The sequence below is a fragment of the Berghia stephanieae genome, chromosome 6 (genome assembly GCF_034508935.2).
Source record: "Berghia stephanieae isolate SIO BIC M18660-M18661 chromosome 6, UCSD_Bste_1.3, whole genome shotgun sequence".
NCBI lineage: Eukaryota > Metazoa > Mollusca > Gastropoda > Nudibranchia > Aeolidiidae > Berghia > Berghia stephanieae.
Genome location: NC_088365.1, coordinates 23,281,317 through 23,303,262, shown reverse-complemented (window position 1 = coordinate 23,303,262; position 21,946 = coordinate 23,281,317). Strand labels below are relative to the sequence as shown.

Here is a 21,946-nt window from a genome sequence, read left to right as displayed (position 1 = left end):
TGTACAGTAGATAGATAAAATATATAGTGCCATAAAAATAGCTGAAATCAACATAAGCTACAAGATCGTGATTGAGCTTGAAGCAAATGTATGGGCAAACATTACTCGAACTCAAATAGACCGATCTTCAGACTGAGATGCCAGAGTACAAGTCACTATCTCATTCAGTATTATCATTCAAAGCTATTGTTAAATGGACAGCAGCTATTGCTTGCTACCTTTTGTATATGATGTTGCTGGATTGTTAGAGGAGTTTTTAGAAAATGACAGTCGATCCAACCTCAAAACTCATCCATTTCTGTATGAGTTGAGTATTCTATCAACTCAGCTATTGGAACCAATTATGCATTACAGTACAGAAACGTCCAAAACTCAGAAATAAAACACAATTTAATTCATTGCATGACTTTTATTTCATAGTATCATGACCTTGACCTTACACATTTTTGAATCAATCTGTTTCTATTCGTATCCCAAGCATCATTTGAAATCCACTCCAAAGTTGTAGCTATCTCCACTGTCCTTATCCACACCCATTCCAGAGAAAGCAGTGAAGGCTGAAGACATTGCATCTGACAATTTCCCAGCAAGATTGGCTGTTGGATTAGAATGTTAAGTCAACACACCATTTCAACTACAATTTTAACAAATACACTAAAATGTGCAAGTTAGATATCTAAATACAAGAAAATCAGAAATCTAATACAATGCTTTATATGTTTATCAATGAAAAGGTGAAAAAAAAGGTTTCATGATTAAACAATACAAACAGTGGACATTTCAGGTGCAAATAAACAATAAAAGAACACAAAAACTGTAGGTGCAAATAGACATGTCATGAAATGAAAATGTAACGCCGCTATTCGAAGACAGAGTTCTTAGAGAGTGACGGGAATGTCAGTGGCTGCAGACTGGTGACAAAAGACGTGAAATATGTCAAGAAATTATGAAATATTGATATGAACAGAAAGAATAATAGAAATGCAATGGTAGTACCTATTAGTATTTGAAGTCGTAGCAAAAGTAGTAGAAGTAATAGTAGTAGTTTGGTAGTAGTAGAGGTAGTAGTCGTAGTAGTAGTAGTAGCATTAGCAACAGTAGTAATAGTAGTAGCATTATCAGCAGTAGTAGTAGTAGTAGCATTAGCAGTAGTAGTAGTAGTAGCAATAGCAGCAGCAGCAGTAGTAGTAGTAGCATTAGCAGCAGCAATAGTAGTAGTAGTAGCATTAGCAGCAGCAGTAGTAGTAGTAGTAGTAGCATTAGCAGCAGTAGTAGTAGTAGTAGCATTAGCAGCAGCAGCAGCAGTAGTAGTAGTAGTAGTAGCATTAGCAGCAGCAGCAGCAGCAGTAGTAGTAGTAGTAGTAGCATTAGCAGCAGCAGTAGTAGTAGTAGCAGCATTAGCAGCAGCAGCAGTAGTAGTAGTCGTAGTAGTAGCATTAGTAGCAGCAGTAGTAGTTTCATTGTTTTTCTTAAGGATCTATTCCTTCAGCTGTAGTACAGCGCCACAAAATGTAATTAAGCAAATTGACTTGCTCAAAGACACGTAATGCGGATGGAAGAAATCGAACTTGGTATCTTCTGGGTGACACACTGGCCATACCACTCTGCCATACTGCCCTTTCTATTGATTTATTCTGTAGCCTTTTTATCTTCATCTTTTTGTTTGTGTTTTTATGGTTCCAAACTTCCAAATTCCAAAATGTAAGGGTTTAAAAACCGTATAATTATAATCAACAATGAATGAAAAATAAAAGTAAAAATAAAAATATCATTGATCAAAGGATTTCTCTCATCTCTAAAATTGAGCAGTAGATATTTCAGAATAATGTAAGGCATGTGCGTCTATGACGTCTTGTGGTATGACACTTGCCTTCGGATTAGAAGGTCATGGGTTTGAGCCTGCTCTGAGCAGTGCATAGTTGAGTCCTTGGTAAAGACTCTTAACTTTTAACTCACTTTTTCCCACCGTACTCAGGTGTAAAATGAGTATCTGGTTGCTAACAGCGAAATCTCTGTCCAAAATAGCATGCACCATCTCCTAACAGGGATCATGTCTCATCCTACAAGTTAACTCGCTCAATCCTAGAGATTTTTGCTACTTTTCAAAATTGGAAAAAATTTATTAAAAATGAGCATGTACATAGATAGTTTTATTCAACTACCATTAATATGAAAAAACTAAAAACATTATCTTTGATACAACGCCTATAATTTGTCTCAGAAAAAATGTAATAAAAAGGCATGGGGTAAAAGTAACCCGGGATAAACTACGGATATAGTCGGTGTTAGGGTTGAGTGAGTTAAGTGTTGCTGTTCACTAGGAATCCTTTGTAAAAACGCATGTTTAGAAGATATTGCGCTATATAAATGCTTCTTTTTAAAAAAAAAAATTTTTTATTTGTTTTCTTTAAATTACAATTCAAACCAACCTGCTTTCTTCTTTTTCTTTTTCTCCTTCCTCATTCGGTCCTTCATGCTTTTCCTCATGATGAGCCCTCCGACCTTTTCCATCTTTGCAGGCTTGGGGGGTTTGTGGCGGAATGACAAATCCTTCACATCTTGTTTCACGTCTCCAGTGGAATTTTTATCCGACGCATCCATGTTGACAGTCACGCCTTTCAACTGGAAAATGAAATTTGATTTTGAAAATACCAAATTTCAGGAAATGATTGAGCACACTGGTTTCCATCAAACATTTTAAAATTAATTTGAGTTTGAGATTGCATTCTCTGATTTAATCTATTTATCATTTCTTCATTTCTTTGTCAGGATTCAGTAAACTTCTTACATCTTTATCTGCATAAAATAACTTATTTTATCATATAAACATAATCTTCCTAAAAACATCAGAAATCAACTCAATCCATATTTTTCTAGGTTGTCCTGGTCGTTACATTATTTACTTGGTCAGCTAATCGTTAGTCATCCATCAAATCAAATAAAGAATAAATGCTAAAATCATTTTTTCCCTGACTTCTTCCGAGCTCTTTTTAAGTACAAGACCTTTGGGGGTTTTTTTTTTCATTTACTCCTTGTATTTCTTACTCTGTCAAAACCATTTGTTTATCTATTATTTTTCTCCTTTTATAACTTTTCAATATCATAAAACAGTAAGACTGTGTGGAATGGAATATATTTTTTTAAATTGTATATACCACTCAAAAACCGAGCTTGCAAAATTTTGATAATGGGATTTGGTTCAATCACAACACAAGCTTGCAAGACTTTGAATATTGAAAAATTTGTGAACAGTTTGCTTTTACATGATAAGAATCTGATACCAATCATATTTTAAAACAAACAAACAAAACAAGCAAAAAAAAAATACAACAAAACCCTTAAATTAAAACCACACTTGTTTCTCCTTTCCTAATCAATACCTCATCATGTTCATCATCGTCATCATCCTCCATTTCCTCTTCATCATCGTCATCATTTTCCAACTCATCTAATTCAGCTTGATCCTTGACCTCCGAGATGACCCCTTTCAAAGGGTCAAGGGGTGAAACCAGAATATGCTTCTCTGTTGCAGGCTTCAAATCTGTAGCAAAAATTATAATTACATAGGAATACAAGGATATATAATTCTTCCAGCATTGAACTCATAAATTAGCAATAATAATAATAATAACAACAACAATAATGCTTTATTTCGTCGTTTTCTGATATTTTCACACAGTTTTCTGTTCATCATAAAAATCAAACAGATAATTGCAATAATATTTCAATAGGTTAAAGCTAGAGCTACTCAGCAATAAAAAAAAGCCTTATGTATGAATTGAACAAAACCGAATGATTTCCTAGAATTCTCCAGATAATTTTAATCATTAAAATCCTAATACACTTGAGGACAGATATATCAACGTTATCAAGACTGCGGTAAAATGTCAATATATGTGTCATGTTGATATATCAAACCTTACTAAAATTGCAAGGGAAACGAATTTAAAATGCAAGATAACAAGAGAAGTCAATCTGGATGATTTGGTGGCCCTTAGAATTAGAAAGGCCAATTTTAAATTTAGGATGTTTAATTTCATTTGACTTTGTGGTCTTTTTCTGAGGGCCAGGAATAATCTTCTCGACCCTGTCTGTCTTCAGCACTGGTGATGGCGTCAAACAAGGAAATGCCCTCAGGATGTTGTTGTGTAAAGCAATTGAGAGTTTTGATAGCTGCTATGTTGTTGTTTTTAAGGGTTTTACGGCGCTTGCAACACATTTAGGTCATATCAGCGCAGTAAAAAGGAAGAAAATGGGATAGTAAAAAGTTATAGAATTACAACTAAAGCACCCAAGAAAAAGTAAGACAGGGGAATTGGGAACAAATGTAAATTCCAAGAGCACACCACCAATGTAAGTTTGAGATCGCCTATAAGTCTCAACCAGACACAAGCACAGGACTCTGACGAGGGTCAGGAAAAAAACCAAGTAATCTCATTCCAAGACAAAGACAGAAAACATGTTGGAAAACAGATATAAGGGGATAGAAGACAGTATGTACCTCCCTGCCCACTATGGGAGGTCAGGATCCCCACCCAGGATAGCTGCTGTAGCAGCAGGGCTAGAAACTGTTTCCAATGCTGCTGTAACTGCCTCATCTGACTCGACTTCAAATGGTCTTGGCAAAATTGGCAACAATGGCATCCACAGAGACTCATGTAAAGAGAGTTGATGAACATATGAACAAGTTTAGGAAATATAATATCAGCAGCTTACCCTTCAAAATGGAGTGGTGCTCTTCTGCCATGATTTCATCTATGTTGAATTCTTTCCCCCACTCTTTGACAATACTGGCCTCAATTTGATGAGACGAGCTTCGGTCCTCGGGGGGAGATGTATAGTATGTTATCAATCCACTAGATTGGAAAACAAAAATATTGAGTTGATATAAAAACAAGAGAAAATTAACCCTGAGGTAGGTAGTGTTTTTTCAAAGTCAGTAGGGCTAAAAATGATCCAAGTTTACAAAGGATGACAAGCAATTACTTCTGTCCATTTAACACTGCATAAACTAGAATCAACTACAGTTTCTTGTGGCTCTGAGAGACTTTTTTTTTTTTAATGTAGAATTTACAGACAATAAAAATTGCTTGTTTATCTTTAAATAGAATGTTGGTCTATCACAAAATACTTTCTACGAGATCTAACAGACCCAGCTTCCTGACTACTGCTGAGTAGATAGAGGATGTGTGTGTGTGTGTGTGTGTGTGTGTGTGTGTGTGTGTGTGTGTGTGTGTGTGTGTGTGTGTATGTGTGTGTGTGTGTGTGTGTGTGTGTGTGTGTGGAGATTTTGACTTTTGTATGATCTATTCCCAAACGTTGTTAGCTCCGTTTGAGATGAAACTGGTCCATTACATATTTGTGCATACATAAATTCGTTATATAAAAACTTACAATGTGTGTCACACAAACAAACAAAAAATAGTTTCATCATGCTGAATGTGCCTCACAATTCTACATTTATTCCCTTGACAGACCATATAAAACCACTAGCCTTTCCTGAAAAGTTTTGATGCCTAGACTATATTTTCGATTGAATTCAACTCGCCAGTATAAACTCTACATCAAAATGTGAATAATTTATTCTTCTATCAGGTCGCTAAATTTTGTTTCACTCCTATTTCTTGATTTCAATTTATCTTATTTGAAAGAACCCCTCTTCCAAAATGTCGGTCGAAGAAATCACACCAAAAAAAAAAATGTAATTAACAGCATGCTGTGACTAAATGCAGAGAGATGTGTAGGCAGCCTAACCCAGGACACAATGCCAAGGCCAGTTGTTTAACGTTGTTGCAAAATGAGATACTGGACCACTGACACCATGTCAATCTAAAAATAGATTTATGTACTCACCTATTCCAATCTTGTAACAATTTCCTGCCAGTTCGGATGATGTCTGGAACTCCTCCCTTTCTTAATTTGCCAAATCGAGCAGCAAGGTATGACAGAAATTCTGTGGTGCTGTGGTAATCGGGAATCTTGTAGTGCATCATCATCTTTGATTGATGAGGGAAATAAGGAAAAATACAAATAGGCATTATTATAACTATAGAAAACAATTTCTATAAGGATAAAAAAAAAAAGTAATGGAGGAATATGAAAAAAAAAGTCACAATACTTAGCACAAACGACAACAAGGCATATCTATACAGAAAGACTTTCTCATCTTGATAAATTTTGATATTGTAACAGTATGAGCATCTTGTGAATCCACTCAAATATTTTCTTAACCTTTGACTATCTTTCTGATCCACAATGAAGCGATAAAAATAAATAGGTTATAAGGATTTTATTTCAGTAAGAAACCTGTAGACAGTGGGAATTGGGTGATTCCTGTCCAGAAAACTTGAGGGTCATATGACATGGCCTAAGTATGTCGCAGGTCATTTGTGGGTAGATATTTCTCTTTGTAAAATCCCTACTTTCTTTACATGTCATTAACAACAATGCGTGACACATTAAAGATAGGTCAAGCAACAAGGGCACGTGTTTGGATTATTCAAATGATATTGTGGCTGCGAACAGAGAAAGACAATTGACATCTTTTTTTCTTAATTTTATGGCATCTTTGGAATATAAAATGTCCTTTCCAAAATAAATGGAACATCCGTGTCCAATTGCACCGAGCAAAACTGTTCTAACCTTGGCAACAAAAATTATTATTATCCATTATATTTATTTCATGTTGTTTTATTTAAAACATTTAAAGTTTTGATCATGCACACTTCTTTGCAATCAAATTCCCCCAGAATTTTCTGTTTTCATGAATGCACCATGACTATAAAAATATGTAAAAATTTAAATGTTTATTTGATGTCATATTGTTGACATAAGGTAACAATTTGAACTTTAAATAAATGTAAAAGCTGGAAAGGCAAAAAAAAAAAACAATTTGAACGACAGTTTTTTCTTGTTGAAATGAGAATGACCGTTGATATTCCCTACCTGGTGTTTCTGGCATCGTGACAGGATTGCTTCCACTCCAGGAATTGGGTCTGAGAGAGCCTCCAGCTGGAAAAAAAAGAGATTTGTGATAATTGATTTTTATCAATGAAAATAGAGGGGAAATGCTGGGGTGAGGGACTTCTTCAACTTATAGAATAGAAGAATTATCAATTGTCTTACTTCTAAATCTTTATAACCAATAGAATCAAGACATTCTGTACAAAATTACTACATCTGCAAGATGACATGTTAATTATCATAGACTTACCAATGTTTCCCCGTGTGGTGTCCGGGGTCCCTCAACTGAGAGGGTCAAGAATAGCCCAACGCCAAGCCAGCGTGTCGTAAAAGGCGACTAATGGTGTGTGATTCCCCCATCTTTGAGTCACCTGGTCCTCCAGGTTGGGGGTTGGCAAAGGGTTAACACCCCTTTCCGTTAAACTCAAACCGTTACAGAAACACAGACAGACAAACCAAATCCTTTTTTTAGCTTGGGCGACCGAAGAGTTTCTGGAATTACAGAATTTATGAAGGACAACAGACAAAGCCGAAAGGACTCTGCTGACCCGATGACGTCTTCGCCAAACAAGCAGCTTCGAATTGCGTCGTGGAACGTTCGCACCATGTATGAAGCAGGAAAAAGCTCTCAAGTTGTGACTGAGATGAGAAGATACAGGCTGCATATACTTGGAGTAAGCGAAACCCACTGGATACAATCCGGACAGAAACACCTCAAGTCTGGGGAGAAGATTTTATATTCAGGGAGAGGGGACGGGATTCATACACAGGGAGTAGGAATAATTCTAAGCAAGTTTGCCCAGAAGTCACTGAGAGGATGGGAACAATGCGGAGAAAGGATCATCATGGCGTCCTTTACAACACGGAGTAAGAAGATCAGCATGAACATTGTACAGATCTATGCCCCAACAAATGATGCAACAGATGAGGACAAAGATACATTTTATGGTCTGCTACAACAAGTCATTGACAAGTTGCCAAGGAAAGACATCAACATATTGATGGGAGATGCTAATGCAAAAGTGGGACAGGATAACGTAGGCTATGAAGGTATCATGGGACGTCATGGCATGGGAGAAATGAATGATAATGGTGAGAGATTTGCAAATTTCTGTGCATTCAACAGTTTGGTGATTGGAGGATCAGTGTTCCCCCATAAGAGGATCCACAAAGCAACTTGGGTCTCACCAGATGGTGTGACAGAGAATCAGATTGATCATTTTTGTATCTCTCGTAGATTCAAACGTTCATTGGAAGATGTGACAGTACGGAGAGGGGCAGATGTTGGATCAGACCACCACCTGCTATTGGCAAAGCTTAAGCTCCGACTCAGAAAACACGGGGCCAGATCACATACAAGAAGAAAATTCGAGGTGAATGCACTTGATGGGGAAAAGAATGAGGAATTCAAACTACAATTGAGTAATAGATTCCAACCTCTTACTGAGCTCGAGGAGGACATAGATGTAGAGTCACATTGGGCAAAGATCAAGGAAGTTTACATAACAACTTGCCACGAGGTATTGGGGGTAAAGAAATCGGAACATAAAGAATGGATAAGTCCAACCACCTTGGACCTTATTGAAAAGAGGAGAACAAGGAAGGAACAAGTGAATGCAAGCCGAACAAGGGCTTCAAGACTGGATGCACAAGAGCAGTATCGAGCCATAGCTAAGGAAGTCAAAAGATCTGTGAAGAAAGACAAGGAAGCATTCATGAACAGACTTGCAGAGAAAGCAGAAGCAGCAGCGACTGGAGGACACATGAGGATCCTTTATCAAACTACCAAGACACTTGCTGGAAAATATGGGAAACCAGAGGTACCAGTCAAAGACAAAGATGGGAAAACTATTTTTGGAAAAGAGGCTCAATCTGAACGATGGAGGGAACATTTCAACTGCCTTCTGAACAGACCACCACCAGACAACCAGCCAGAAATTTTGCCTGCAAGGAATGAGCTACCAATTAGCTGTGATCCACCATCGATAGCAGAGATTGTGGGTGCCATTAACAAGATGAAAAGGGGGAAAGCTGCTGGACCAGACCAGATTCCACCGGAGGTTCTAAAAGTTGATGCGGAAAGAAATGCTGAGGCCCTGCACCCACTATTTGAGAGAATCTGGAATGACGGGATATTCCCAAAGGATTGGAAGGAAGGACATCTTATCAAGCTTCCAAAGAAAGGGGACCTCAGTAATTGTAATAATTATCGAGGCATCACTCTTCTTTCTATCCCAGGAAAGTTTTCAACCGTATTATTTTAGAGAGAATTAAGAATGCAACAGATGCTAAACTGCGGGACGAACAGGCAGGTTTTCGGAAAAACCGTTCAACCACCGACCAGATTGCCTCTCTGCGAGTCATAGTGGAACAGTCTATAGAATGGAACTCTCCTCTTATTGTCAACTTTCTGGATTACGAGAAGGCTTTCGACAGTATTGACAGAGCAACATTGTGGAAAATTCTGGCACATTATGGACTCCCTGAAAAGATAGTAAACCTCATTAAGGAAATGTATGAAGGATCAAGTTGCAGGGTTGTACATGAAGATCAGCTGACTGACAGCTTTGAAATTAAGACTGGTGTCAAGCAGGGATGCTTGCTCTCTCCATTCCTGTTCATCCTTGCCATTGATTGGCTAATGAAGGAAACCTCCAAAGGGAGAAGAAATGGGATACAGTGGACCCCCTGGACACAGTTGGATGATCTGGATTTTGCAGATGATCTGGCTCTTTTGTCCCACACCCAGGACCAGATGCAAACAAAAACCACAATTATAAACAGCCTCTCGGAATCAATTGGTCTAAGAATACACCCTGCAAAGTCAAAGGTCTTGAGGATAGGTACGCGTCAAAGGGAGCAGATCAAAGTAAAAGATCAGGAACTCGAAGATATAGACACTTTCTGCTATCTCGGAAGTATAATTGACAAGGATGGAGGCACGGAAGCAGAGGTGAAAGCACGAATAGGAAAGGCACAGGCTGCATTCACATCTTTGAACAGAGTTTGGAGAACTAAAGATATCTCCCTTCAACTAAAGCTAAGACTTTTCAACTCAAACGTGAAGTCTGTCCTACTGTATGGATGTGAAACTTGGAACGCATCACAGGCATGTATAAGGAGGGTACAGATTTTTGTAAACAGGTGCATGCGTAAGCTACTCAGAATAAAATGGATGGATAGAATAAAAAATGAAGAAGTATGGAAAAGAACACAGCAGAAACCAGTAGGAGAGGATATAGGAAGAAGACGATGGAGGTGGATTGGACACACGCTTAGAAAGAATGACTCAACTATAACAAAGAAAGTATTGGACTGGAACCCTCAGGGCAGAAGATCAAGGGGAAGGCCACGAGGAACATGGAGAAGAATTAAAGAAGCTGATATACAGAGAAGTGGTAAGACCTGGAATGAGATAAAAAAGTTGGCTCAGGATAGAGAAGGATGGAAACTGTTTGTCTGTGGCCTATACCCTGACCCAGGGTGAAAAAGGCAATGATGATGATGATACCAATGTTTAAAAAATCAAACAACTTTAAATTTAAATTTAATGTGATATACCTTAACAACATTTCTAAGAACAGCAGCTGTTTCAGAAGGACTGTTGGTCATTACAACTCCAGGGCTGTCCAGTAATTTGACATGTTTGTCAAGCATCACAGTCTGCATCACCCTGTCAGGATTGGACAAATTTATAAAATAAGACAAAATATTTCTAATAATACAAAAGAATTCATCTAATTTACCACTTGTTCTTTGAAAGTATTATGCCTTAGTAAGTAAGGCCTTGTGATCTTGCATTCGTTGCAATTTGTAGGTCAAAGATGGAGTTCCACTGTAAACAACTTTAGTCCTTGGAAGAGACTCTTCATTCACATTTATAGTTGTAGTAAAATGAGTAACTGGCTGGTGACAGCTTTATCTGTCTTGTCTCTCCTTGACTGTTCTGTGTTACTGTTGGAAAAGAAACCCTTGTAAAGGGGGCTTTCAGCATATTTAGTGGATATTGCAATATATGAAAGCTCACATATGTTTTTAAAACTATCCATTCACTCGGCACAGCCTTTGATTACCAAACAAACGACACAGACTTAATTAGAGGAGATGAAAGTCCATGTCAGGTGAGTGCAATTATTTTCCTCGGCAATTGGCTGCTTTTCAAAAATTCGAATTTCTTAATGAAATGAATCTAAAGTTGTAAAGTTTCCACCATCTATTAATTGAAGTAAGTTTGCATCAAACATTTTCTTTTTAAATCTTACAATCAACAAAAAGTTATAATCAGATCTAGAAAATGTTACTAATCTTAAACTGAAACGTATTTAAATGTTTATTTTACAGTAATGATTGTGATAGAAAACAAGAAGGGAGTAAAATCATTTACTTGGTAACTCCAGGGTTGGCTCCAACGTTGCAGGCTCGAGCCCTTTTCAAGCTATTGATGATGCTGCTCTTACCAGTATTTGGAAAGCCTGCATGAAAATTCAATGGACAATTCAATAAGCTAATCTTATCAATTGCTTTTTTCATTTCAATCCAGTTCATGTTTTAACAATCAGCTCATGAGTAGAAAGACGTAACTGTTACATATTTATTGTAATGAATTACTCAAAGATTATTTTAAGTTATAAATTAACAAAAAGTCAAGAGAAAAAGAGTCCCACAAAAGAGGGTAGATTGGAAGAATCATACAATTTCATTGGTATGTTATTTGCAAAGCTTTGTTGAGGCAAACTTGTAAAACTATCAAAACCAAAAAAATTGTGTTAGTTTCTTTTGAGGTGATTGGATGAAAACAAATGACGTAGTTTCTTTTGAGGTGATTGGATGAAAACAATGACGTAGTTTCTTTTGAGGTGATTGGATGAAATCAATGATGTAGTTTCTTTTGAGGTGATTGGATGAAAACAAACGACTAAAATCCAAAGTTAAGGCAAGAAAAATTACTGAATATTAAACACATCAAATCTAACATGGAATCAGATGATAGGGCAACCAATTTTCTTTGTGGAGATGAAATTTTCGGAGTGATCTGTCGAGCAGTAGAGATCACTGTGTAAAACAAAACAAAACAGCCGCCTTTTAAATCTTACCTACAACCCCCACATTGATTGACATTTCTCTGTTGCGGCTGTAGTTACCCAACAGTTTCATGAGGACATCTGCACCGAGACAGTTACTTGATTTTAACAAATCTTTGCTGGCATTTTGGTAGGACACCTTTGATCTATGCTGAAAAGTTTATAAATTTTATAAATATTCAATCACATAGAAAAAATATTTTATTTGATGTTTTAAAAAAAATAATTCAAAATTCATTTTGTTTCATCAAATTTGGCACATCAATAATAATAATAATAATAATAATAATAATAATAATAATAATAATAATAATACTTTATTGCATCCCAAAAAGGAAATTTTTTGTATGTCTTAGGCCCTGTCAAAAATGTTGGCTTTACTTTACAAAGAAACGTTAATCAAAGGCATTTCATTTCATTAACATGGTCATAATGTATTTGTTTGAATTACAATTCGAAGTTTGTGCATTCAGTGAAAAAAATAAGTGTTGATAACTTACTAAATTAGTTCTCTGTTGCTGTGTTGAAGCTTTGAAAGCCACGGCAGGAAGCTCTTTTCTTAGATGTTTCAACCAAGCTTCTACATTATCTTTAGGAACAAGGTCTGAAATGAAGAAATAGAAAAATAAATTTGATCAAGAAAAGACCCAAAAGAGCAACAAAAAAAACAAAAAAAGAATAACTTGCTATCTATTTACTAGCAATCAGTGATTATAATAATAATAGCACTGCATTCAATTCAATGATCATCTCAATTCTAATTCAATGACAAAAACACCTCAAGTTTTCATTGTGAAAAGAATATAAAAATAACTTAAGATTAATTTTGTAAATCCATATCCACAAGAGTGAAAATTACCAAAACTTCTTAGCTTTGCTATTAAGAAATAAAACTAAAATACAATCAACATGATAACTAGCAATTAACACAGTCTTTCCTAAAACTTTTGTTCTCTAGTATCATCAGCGAATTGGAAACTTCAAATTTTTATATAGCAATGAGTAAAATACTAAGTAAAAAACAAAGGCATTCAATACAAAATGTAAACAATATCACATGTACTTTTTCTCAATATGCTTATAAAGGCTATTGAGATCACTAGGTAAATCATCAATAAAGCCCTACTAGAAACACTGTTCTTATATATATTTTTTTTTGTCTATTGTCTTTTTTTTTTTTAAATTCAAACTTAACTGAGCGAGGAGGCTGAATGAACTGAATGCTTATTTCAGAGCTCCATATTAGTTTGGTCCTTAACAGTTAAGTTAATTTCTGCTCTAGAAAGTTTGATATCCAATCTTGATAAAATGCCATCTGCTCTAGAAAGTTTGATATCCAATCGTGATAAAATGCCATCATGTTTCCTTGCTTACAAATGAATGACATTTATTGCCAGTACAGTACGGCATTTATTCCAAATTCCAGCTTACCAATTTTGTTGAGGAGGAGAACCAATCTTTTATTTCCAGGCGACATTCTGACTGCTTCTTCCACCTCCAAGCAACGACTACCAAGAGGATCTCGAGCATCCAGTACTTCTAGGACTACGTCAGCTGCATCTACCACCTGAATTTGGAAAATTAATGAAAAAAAGCCCAAAAAAATTAATGAATCAGTGAAGTGTAAAAGTGGGAGTTTAAAATGTTTAAAATGTGCTCAACTCACCAAATAGATACTTTACTTTTACAAATACATACATATTTTATTTAAGAAGAAAAGTAATTAAAATAATTGACTTAACATGTTAAAGAAAAACAGAAATATCAATTTTGATACAAGCAGCTATGATCTCATTTTGGTTCTCCAGTAAATATGTGTATGGTTGTAATATATTATACTTTATGGAAAATGGACATATCAAAAACTCATTTTGATTCTCAAGTAAATATGTGTATGGTTGTAATATATTATACTTAATGGAAAATGGACATATCAAAAACTTATTTTGAAAAACAAGATTCAGCTCCAAGAGAGCATAAAATCATAAAATCACACATTTTTAATTCTAAGATTTGTCGCGGAAGCAAACAATTTAGTGAATATCGGGCAAATCGAAAATAACCGCAATAAGAGTGAAAATTGTAGAAAATGTAACCAACCTTTTTAAACTCTTTGAAAAACGTTTTCCTTGAATTTTCAGTGTTTTGTGTGAGATTTTTCAAAGGGGCTTCAGCGACATCCGTGTTATTTTTATGCTGAAATAAAATGAATAACAGTATCATTGATCAAATCAATACTGAAGAGAAATTGCTAACAGCACTGAAAATGATTTTTTATATCAGGAACAAAATTGGATAAAAAATGTGTACCATCCCGGCCACAGGCCATTGACAAAAAAAAACAAAAAAAAAACAAACAAACCAAATCAAAATTATTTTCCTATCTTTCAAATCTGGTTTTCATTAAATTAATGTGTTTCAACAGGAGATACAGATTCCAACAAAATAATTATTCTGTAATCTAGAATTTGCTTTTATAAATTTTCCCGTGTCATTCTTGTAAAAATTCTGAATGTGAACAAAAAATAAATTAAACTGTATATTCGGCATTAATAAAATAAATTAATGATATCATCTGTGTAATTAAATGCCATGAACATCATGCACCTCGAAAATAAAGGTTATTATGGTCTCCCCCCCCCCCTTCCAAAAAAAAAATAAAAAAATAAACCCCCAAAACCCCCCAAAAGACTTACAATTTTATCATAAGATAAACAAAAAAATAAACCCCAAAAAACCCCCCAAAAGTCTTACAATTTTATCTGAAGATAAACAAAAAAATAAACCCCAAAAAAATCCCCAAAAGTCTTACAATTTTATCATAAGATAAACCCCCCCCCCCAAAAAAAAAGGCTTACAATTTTATCATAAGATAAACAAAAATAAACCCCCAAAAGTCTTAGAATTTTATCATAATATAAACAAAAATAAACCCCCAAAAGTCTTACAATTTTATCATAAGATAAACAAAAATAAACCCCCAAAAGTCTTACGATTTTATAATAAGATAAACAAAAATAAACCCCCAAAAGTCTTACAATTTTATCATAAGCCTCTTGCCTGGCTTGGGCATCTTGCATATAACCTGCAAGGTTTCTCTTTTCATTCAGAAACTGTTCTTTTCTCTCTCTCCTCTCTTCTTTCTTCTTCTGTCGCTCCTCTTCCCTCTGTAAAAAAAATAGTAATACAAAGTTTTATATAAATATCTTTTAAATCATGAGAAATTGCAGCAACATTTTGCAATAGTTTTCTGAGCAAACCCTTCAGGAACTAAATTACAAAAATATATGAAGACCCACTAGCTGAAAATTATTCAATTTCACTTTTCTTTTAGAAATGTTTTCTTAAATCCATCTGTTCTGACAATATATCATATTTTTTAAACCGAGATCTTGGATAGAACCATAATCTGGTAACACTTCATTAAATGAATAAGATCCAATATATGGCGGCTATCATACAAAAAATAGTAATATCAATAGAAACAATTCATAAAAAGCGTGGGTCAAACCACATGTTAAAAATTCAAGCTACACATCTATATATTTTGAATTGACTGATGTGTCAAATACAAGCTGAACTACGCACTCTTTGTTTAGCAGCTTCCACTTCTTTCAAAACTTCATCCCTGAATGGCAGAATATGGGGAATACCAGGGTCTTTTCCTTTGCCTTTTCCTGGAAAAAAAAGGTGAATTAAGAATCAATAATACTAATAAAAATAAGAACAATCACAATAATAATAATAATAAATAATAATAATAATAATAATAAAAATAATAATAATAATAATAATAATAATAATAATAATAATAATAATAATAATAATAATAATAATAATAATAATAATAATAATAATAATAATAATAATAATAATAAATTATTCAAGGTCAAATAATTTACTAACCATCATTTTCCCACTCGTTGTAAATTAGAGTAGGTCCATTGGCATTTTACTATCAAACTTAATACCGTTATCCTAATCACCGACGAGTAGTTTTACGGATAGAATTAAAACTAAAAAATAAGAATTTTTAAAAGATATGCTATTTGGACAAAATAAATAAATGAGAAACATAGACTCTAAAGAATAAAGCTTTGCATGCTTCTTAATGAATCAAGCGCTGATTGTTTTCCTAATATTATTAGTTAATAAATTTCAACTCGACAAGTTTTCTTCATACCACTGTCTCCTCCTGTGTCCTGTTTTTTTTTCTTCTTCTGTAGAGTTTCTGGAATCCATGCCACAATTTAATTAGTTGCACCAAATATAATATGTTTCAAATGCTTTCAGCAAAAAAAATAATTTCTTTTATGAAATACTGGACAATACAAACATATGACCACTCCTGTAAAAACTGATTGCCTAAATAAGCTCAGAAGACACCAGCAAAGCATCATCTTTCAACTAAGAACACAACACATACCGCTCAACAACCATTTAAGCAAAATTACAAAAGACACATCCCCTTCCTGCCCCCTATGTCAACACCCCAATGAAACAGTAACACACCACTTGCTTGAATGTCAACCTCTTGAAGGCCTGAGATGCACATTCCTCCCACAAAATCCAAGCATCAGTAACACACTTTATAGTCACCTGGAACAACTACAAAAGACGTCTAACTTCTACGTCATGGCACAAGACCAAAGGGCAAATACAAAACACAATACCTGTTTTGAGAACACCTTTCTTTTTCTGTTTCCGTAATTTTTTGTTGTGATCTCTGACCTGTAAATAAAGTAAGAGATGCAGACTTACTGACAAAGATACAAGCAATACTTCAAATATTTGCATACATTGGCATAAAATTTAGCTTCATTACATTTTTTCTTGAGCTGTTCATCACAAATCTAAATTAAACATCTAATTATACTATTTTTTAAGCATTCAGATTATTAACAGTGGCAATAGCCATCGATGGATTCTATGTAAATGATAATTTGTTATTACTAAAGATTAAATATACTGAAAAATAAAAACACAACCTTTTTATCAACTTTAGCCCGAAGTTTTGTTGATTGCCGTTTACTCTTTTTTCCTGAAAAAACAAAAAAACAAAACAAGAATGGTTGCAATAATCTCTATGATACTCTTAAGATTATAAAACATTGGAAAACATCAAAACAGACTGACCAGTCCAATCTTTCTTAATTAAATCTGTTGACCTAAGGATGCGGACATGATTACAAGAACCTGGTGAAAAATCTTTGTCCATGCCAATTTACAATTCTGTACATAACTGTAGAAGTGTGCACTCACTGGCAGCCAATCAGTTTTTGCAACGCTGTAGGTTACACTGCCTTTAAACTGGAAGGTTTCAAGGGGTTCTAACCTTATTTGGACACCACGCTATTGAATTGGACTAAAACTGGATTATTATGATGATTTGATGTCCTATGCCTTTGGTCAATTTGGTATTAATTCAATGGGGAAGTGTGTATCTAAATTCATAAAAATGGAATTGAAAGCCATCTACTAGAGCTGCCAATCCCAGAGATAAAAAAAAGTACAGCCAGGCAACAAAAACAAAAAAAAAGAACTAGATTGAGAAAAAAAAATAGTATGGTCATAGCATGCTGTAACATACGCTAAAAAAAAAGACTATGATAAAACGAAATAAGGCTGATTGAGGCCACAAAATAAATCATTTATAAAGTTCTTAGAAAATCGAAAAAAGGACTCTGACTGAAGTAATCTCATTCCAAGACAGATAGAAAGCAACCTGATGGAGTTCTGGTGCCAGTGCTAGAAAAAAAAAGGCTGGTTGACAAACTTTTTTTTTTCAATAATGATTGACTGACTGAAGAGTTTTGTGTGGGAAAAAAAAATGGCTTCTTTCTGATTCACTCAAAAATTGACTCAAAAATATCAGTAACACTCACAGAATCATAGTGAACATAAAAATCGGATGGCCTGTCTGATTGACGTACGGTCGTGTATTTAATTCGTTATATTGGGACAGCAGTGAAGTCCCTGCTTTGTTTACACAGAGACCATGCCATATACCTCGAGACTAGTGGCCTCTGATAGGCTCACTGTAAGGTTAAACTTATCTTTTGAAACTTTATTTTTGCCGCTTCACTGTTTTAATAACCACGGAGTAATTTGTGAACCCATGTGGCCGATTTTGGTATTTTAAAGGACTCAAAACAAGCTCTTTTGTGGTGTATTTCATTCTTAACTCATTGTATTTTTCAGAAGTCTTAAATTATATGGACTTTTAAAATTATGGATACATTTTAATTGTGCTTGGTATATTGATTCCCCGTGTGGTGTCCGGGGTCCCTCAACTGAGAGGGTCAAGAATAGCCCAACGCCAAGCCAGCGTGTCGTAAAAGGCGACTAATGGTGTGTGATTCCCCCATCTTTGAGTCACCTGGTCCTCCAGGTTGGGGGTTGGCAAAGGGTTAACACCCCTTTCCGTTAAACTCAAACCGTTACAGAAACGCAGACAGACAAACCAAATCCTTTTTTTAGCTTGGGCGACCGAAGAGTTTCTGGAATGACAGAATTTATGAAGGACAGCAGACAAAGCCGAAAGGAAGAAGCTGATATACAGAGAAGTGGTAAGACCTGTAATGAGATTAAAAAGTTAGCTCAGGATAGAGAAGGATGGAAACTGTTTGTCTGTGGCCTATACCCTGACCCAGGGTGAAAAAGGCAATGATGATGATACATTGATAGACAATTAATTGAAGAATATCTCTGCTAAAACATATAAATATCCCTGGAACCGTTTTTCGTAGAGGAAGATTAAAGGTATCAAATAAAATTTTATTTCAAGTCCCATCAATCTGGCTGGGTCAAATAAGATGTTTTGAATTTGAAAATGTTATCAATATTATAATCACAAAGTTCCGAAGTTATGTTATATTTATATGAAGGTCTGAGTCAGACATCCTTATGGACCTTGTTTAACATTTAAAAAAAAAAAAAAAAAGCTTTTATATAGTGCGATATCCACTAAATGTGCTCAAAGCGCTTTACAAGGGGTCCCTGACCAACAGCTACATGTAACATGTAGAACAAGACATGACATGGCGATATTACAATTTTTTTCAGTTAGAGACAACGCTGTTAACGGCCAGGTACTCATTTTACACCCGAGTCCGGTGAGAGAATGTGAGTAAAGAGCCTTTTCCAAGGACTCAACTATGCGTCGAGCGAGGCTCGAACCTAGGACCTTCCGATCCCAAAGCGAGTGTCATCCCACAAGACCACATAGCCGCATGTTGTAATGGACAATATTTTGTGTAACTTTATTTGAGATTTCCCGTAAGGAATGGAGTTATCAGCAACAATCAGCAGACCTGCTAAAAGGTACTTTGGTAAACGTCCATTTGGCACTCCAGCAGTGAGCTGGTAAAGGGCCTAGTGGCTGTGACCCGATAGCGTGGCTCAGCGGTACGGTCTTTGCTTCCTACCCAAAAGGTACCGAGTTCGATCACCTGTCGCTGCGTTGTGTGGCCTTGAGCAAGTCACCTCGCCCTAGCTCAATTTGCGGCGCTGCACTGCGGCTGTCTCCTGGTTTATTCCAGTCTCCCCTTGGAATAGACCCTATAGAAAAATTTCCCCTATGGGATGAATAAAGTGAATTTTATTTTATATATTTTATTTTTGGACTTTTGAGTGATAGTGATGAGTCTCAGAATGGATTTAATTTTCTTCAGGAGGAATTACTCTTACGTTTGGTGTTGTTTATTTTTTAATCAATGCCAATTTAGTAAATCTTTTAATAGGGTATAATTTGGCTTTGGATAATTAAAATATTAGAAATTTGTAAATCAAAATTTCAGTGACGGCACGTGATTCAAACTTTTTAATAAAATTAAATTCAGGACAAAGTACCACACCCATTAAATTCGTTCCAGCAAAATCCTTCCTCAAATCTTAGCGACCATTTTTGAAATCCGGAAATGCGACAGTTTCAGATCACAAAGTCCATCAGTAAATAACAATAACTTATAACAAAGGCCGCTTTCCACTTCAACTTTCAAGCCTTGAATCAAGGCAAATGTGAAGACAGTGAAGAGCACTTTTTCAGCCTTTAACTTTAAACTAACATTCATAACTTTTCTTCTGCTTATCTGATTTTCACAATTTTCGTATCATTAGAATCGTGTTGAAAAGCACTTTGTAACGACATAGGTTTCATTGAACTCAATCCAATTTGATTTTTTTACCAAAGTACCTACTGCAAATAAGTGCACGTCGCCCCGAACCCATCCCCATGCCCATATTTGTCATTGCTAGACAAAATAAGTTTCATTCCCAGATCACAGCTAGCCGGTTTAGGTTATAGAACTTACGTAAAAATGGTTTAGCCATTATGAGGATTGACAGTTACTATTTCAAATCAAGCATAGATTATGTTTTATCTTTTAAATAAATATAAAAGGAGTACACAAACTCCTTGCCAATTTCCTAGTTTCGATTTTACTGTTGTGCTTGCACATGTGTCGCCGTGTGTTTACCACTACATTTACGGTATCCGGTCAATATTTTTCTTTATCTGTGCAGTCCGATATTAGTTAAAATTATTGTAATAAAAAGAGAGTTAAAAGAATAAAAAATATTACATTTTATTAATACTAAGTTGATAGTAAATGGTGAAATTGAACTATTTCAAACAAATAAAGACCATCATAAATGTAAATTTCTTTGTGAATCTCGAAATTTTTTTAGGCTCATTTTTAGACAATGACCGTAATGTGACCGTAAACTCATAAATAGTCCACTAAATAATATTTCCAAATAGTCCGTCACCAAATGCCACCCCCCCCCCCCCCAGACCCCCCTCCCCTTCCCAATTTCTTGTTATCCGGCGCTGCACTGCGGCTGATTCCTGTGTCATCTTGGCTCTTTTTCCAAAAAAGACTCTTGAAGGAAGGTGTTTTGCTAGATATCCCTCCACCCCCCCCACCCCCAACGTTTTCTATTGTCTGTTCTTTCTTTCTTTTTTTTTTCTCTCTCTCTCTCTTTTTTCGTCGTTGGAGCAGTTGCGACAACAAGAAACTTTGGGACGACTGTTCTAAACTGAATTATTGAGAGAAGATCTAGAGTTGAATGCTTGCAACGCTTTTGGGTCATAGGCGCCTAAAAATTGCTCCAAAAGTGGTAATTTTATATGAATGAATGAATTTACAAAGAAAAATAAAACATAATCTTTCACACAACGGGCGAAAGAGAGATTTTATATAGCGCAACATCCACTGAATTCTGTGCTCGAAGCGCTTTACACAGTATCTAAAGCTAACAGTAACAATAAAAATGACATAGGCCAGTTAAACAGAATTTTTTTTCGACAGATAAGACGCAATTACCAGACAGTTACTAGTTTTAAACTGAAGTATGCTAAGAAAATTTGAACGGAAAATATTTTCCAATGACGTAAGTTTCTGCAATAAACGGCAGGACTCCTTGGGAGTTCAAAATGAGAGAAGAAAGATTATTTATTTAAGGAGAGAAATAAAAGGAGGAAAGATTAAAACGATTGCAGCCTTGGTTGAATCAAAGGCCGCAATGATATTTATTTTGTTTCATTTCTCCGTATGTGAGCCCTCAGAATTTTCCTTATTAATTTGGGGTCCGTCGTGTACTTTTCTACATGGGAGTGTTGATAGCTTGGTAGAGCACTCGCCTCATAGGCAAGTCTCGATAGCTTGGTAGAGCACTCGCCTTATAGGCAAGTCTTGATAGCTTGGTGGAGCACTCGCCTCATTGGCAAGTCTCGATAGCTTGGTGGAGCACTCGCCTCATAGCCAAGTCTCGATAGCTTGGTGGAGCACTCGCCTCATCGGCAAGTGTCGATAGCTTGGTAGAGCACTCGCCTTATCGGCACGTGTCGATAGCTTGGTAGAGCACTCGCCTCGTAGGCAAGTCTCGGTAGCTTGGTGGAG

The 21,946-nt window shown here is 35.6% G+C and overlaps 1 protein-coding gene across 1 annotated transcript; it reads right to left on the bottom strand.

The window, feature by feature from the left end:
* Positions 1 to 389: 389 nt before the first annotated feature.
* Positions 390 to 20,523, bottom strand: LOC144974695 (guanine nucleotide-binding protein-like 3 homolog). The gene is made up of 17 exons (XM_078917842.1): positions 20,357 to 20,523; positions 17,033 to 17,085; positions 16,718 to 16,775; positions 15,633 to 15,721; positions 15,083 to 15,211; positions 14,145 to 14,240; positions 13,476 to 13,611; positions 12,545 to 12,648; positions 12,057 to 12,195; positions 11,348 to 11,435; positions 10,525 to 10,636; positions 6,946 to 7,011; positions 5,854 to 5,996; positions 4,717 to 4,856; positions 3,381 to 3,541; positions 2,430 to 2,622; positions 390 to 596 (listed from the first exon to the last, which is right to left on the bottom strand). The coding sequence occupies exons 1-17, from the start codon at positions 20,373 to 20,375 to the stop codon at positions 481 to 483; spliced, it is 1,842 nt and encodes a 613-aa protein (XP_078773968.1). The 5' UTR covers positions 20,376 to 20,523; the 3' UTR covers positions 390 to 480.
* Positions 20,524 to 21,946: the final 1,423 nt, after the last annotated feature.

What these genes read in the sequence shown, in the direction of transcription:
- LOC144974695 (XM_078917842.1), bottom strand. An exon ending in CACGATGCCAGAAACACCAG is followed by an intron (nt 5,997 to 6,945) that starts GTAGGGAATATC and finishes CATCAATCAAAG; the next exon opens with ATGATGATGCACTACAAGAT. An exon ending in AAAGAAAAAGAAGAAAGCAG is followed by an intron (nt 597 to 2,429) that starts GTTGGTTTGAAT and finishes CTAATCCAACAG; the next exon opens with CCAATCTTGCTGGGAAATTG.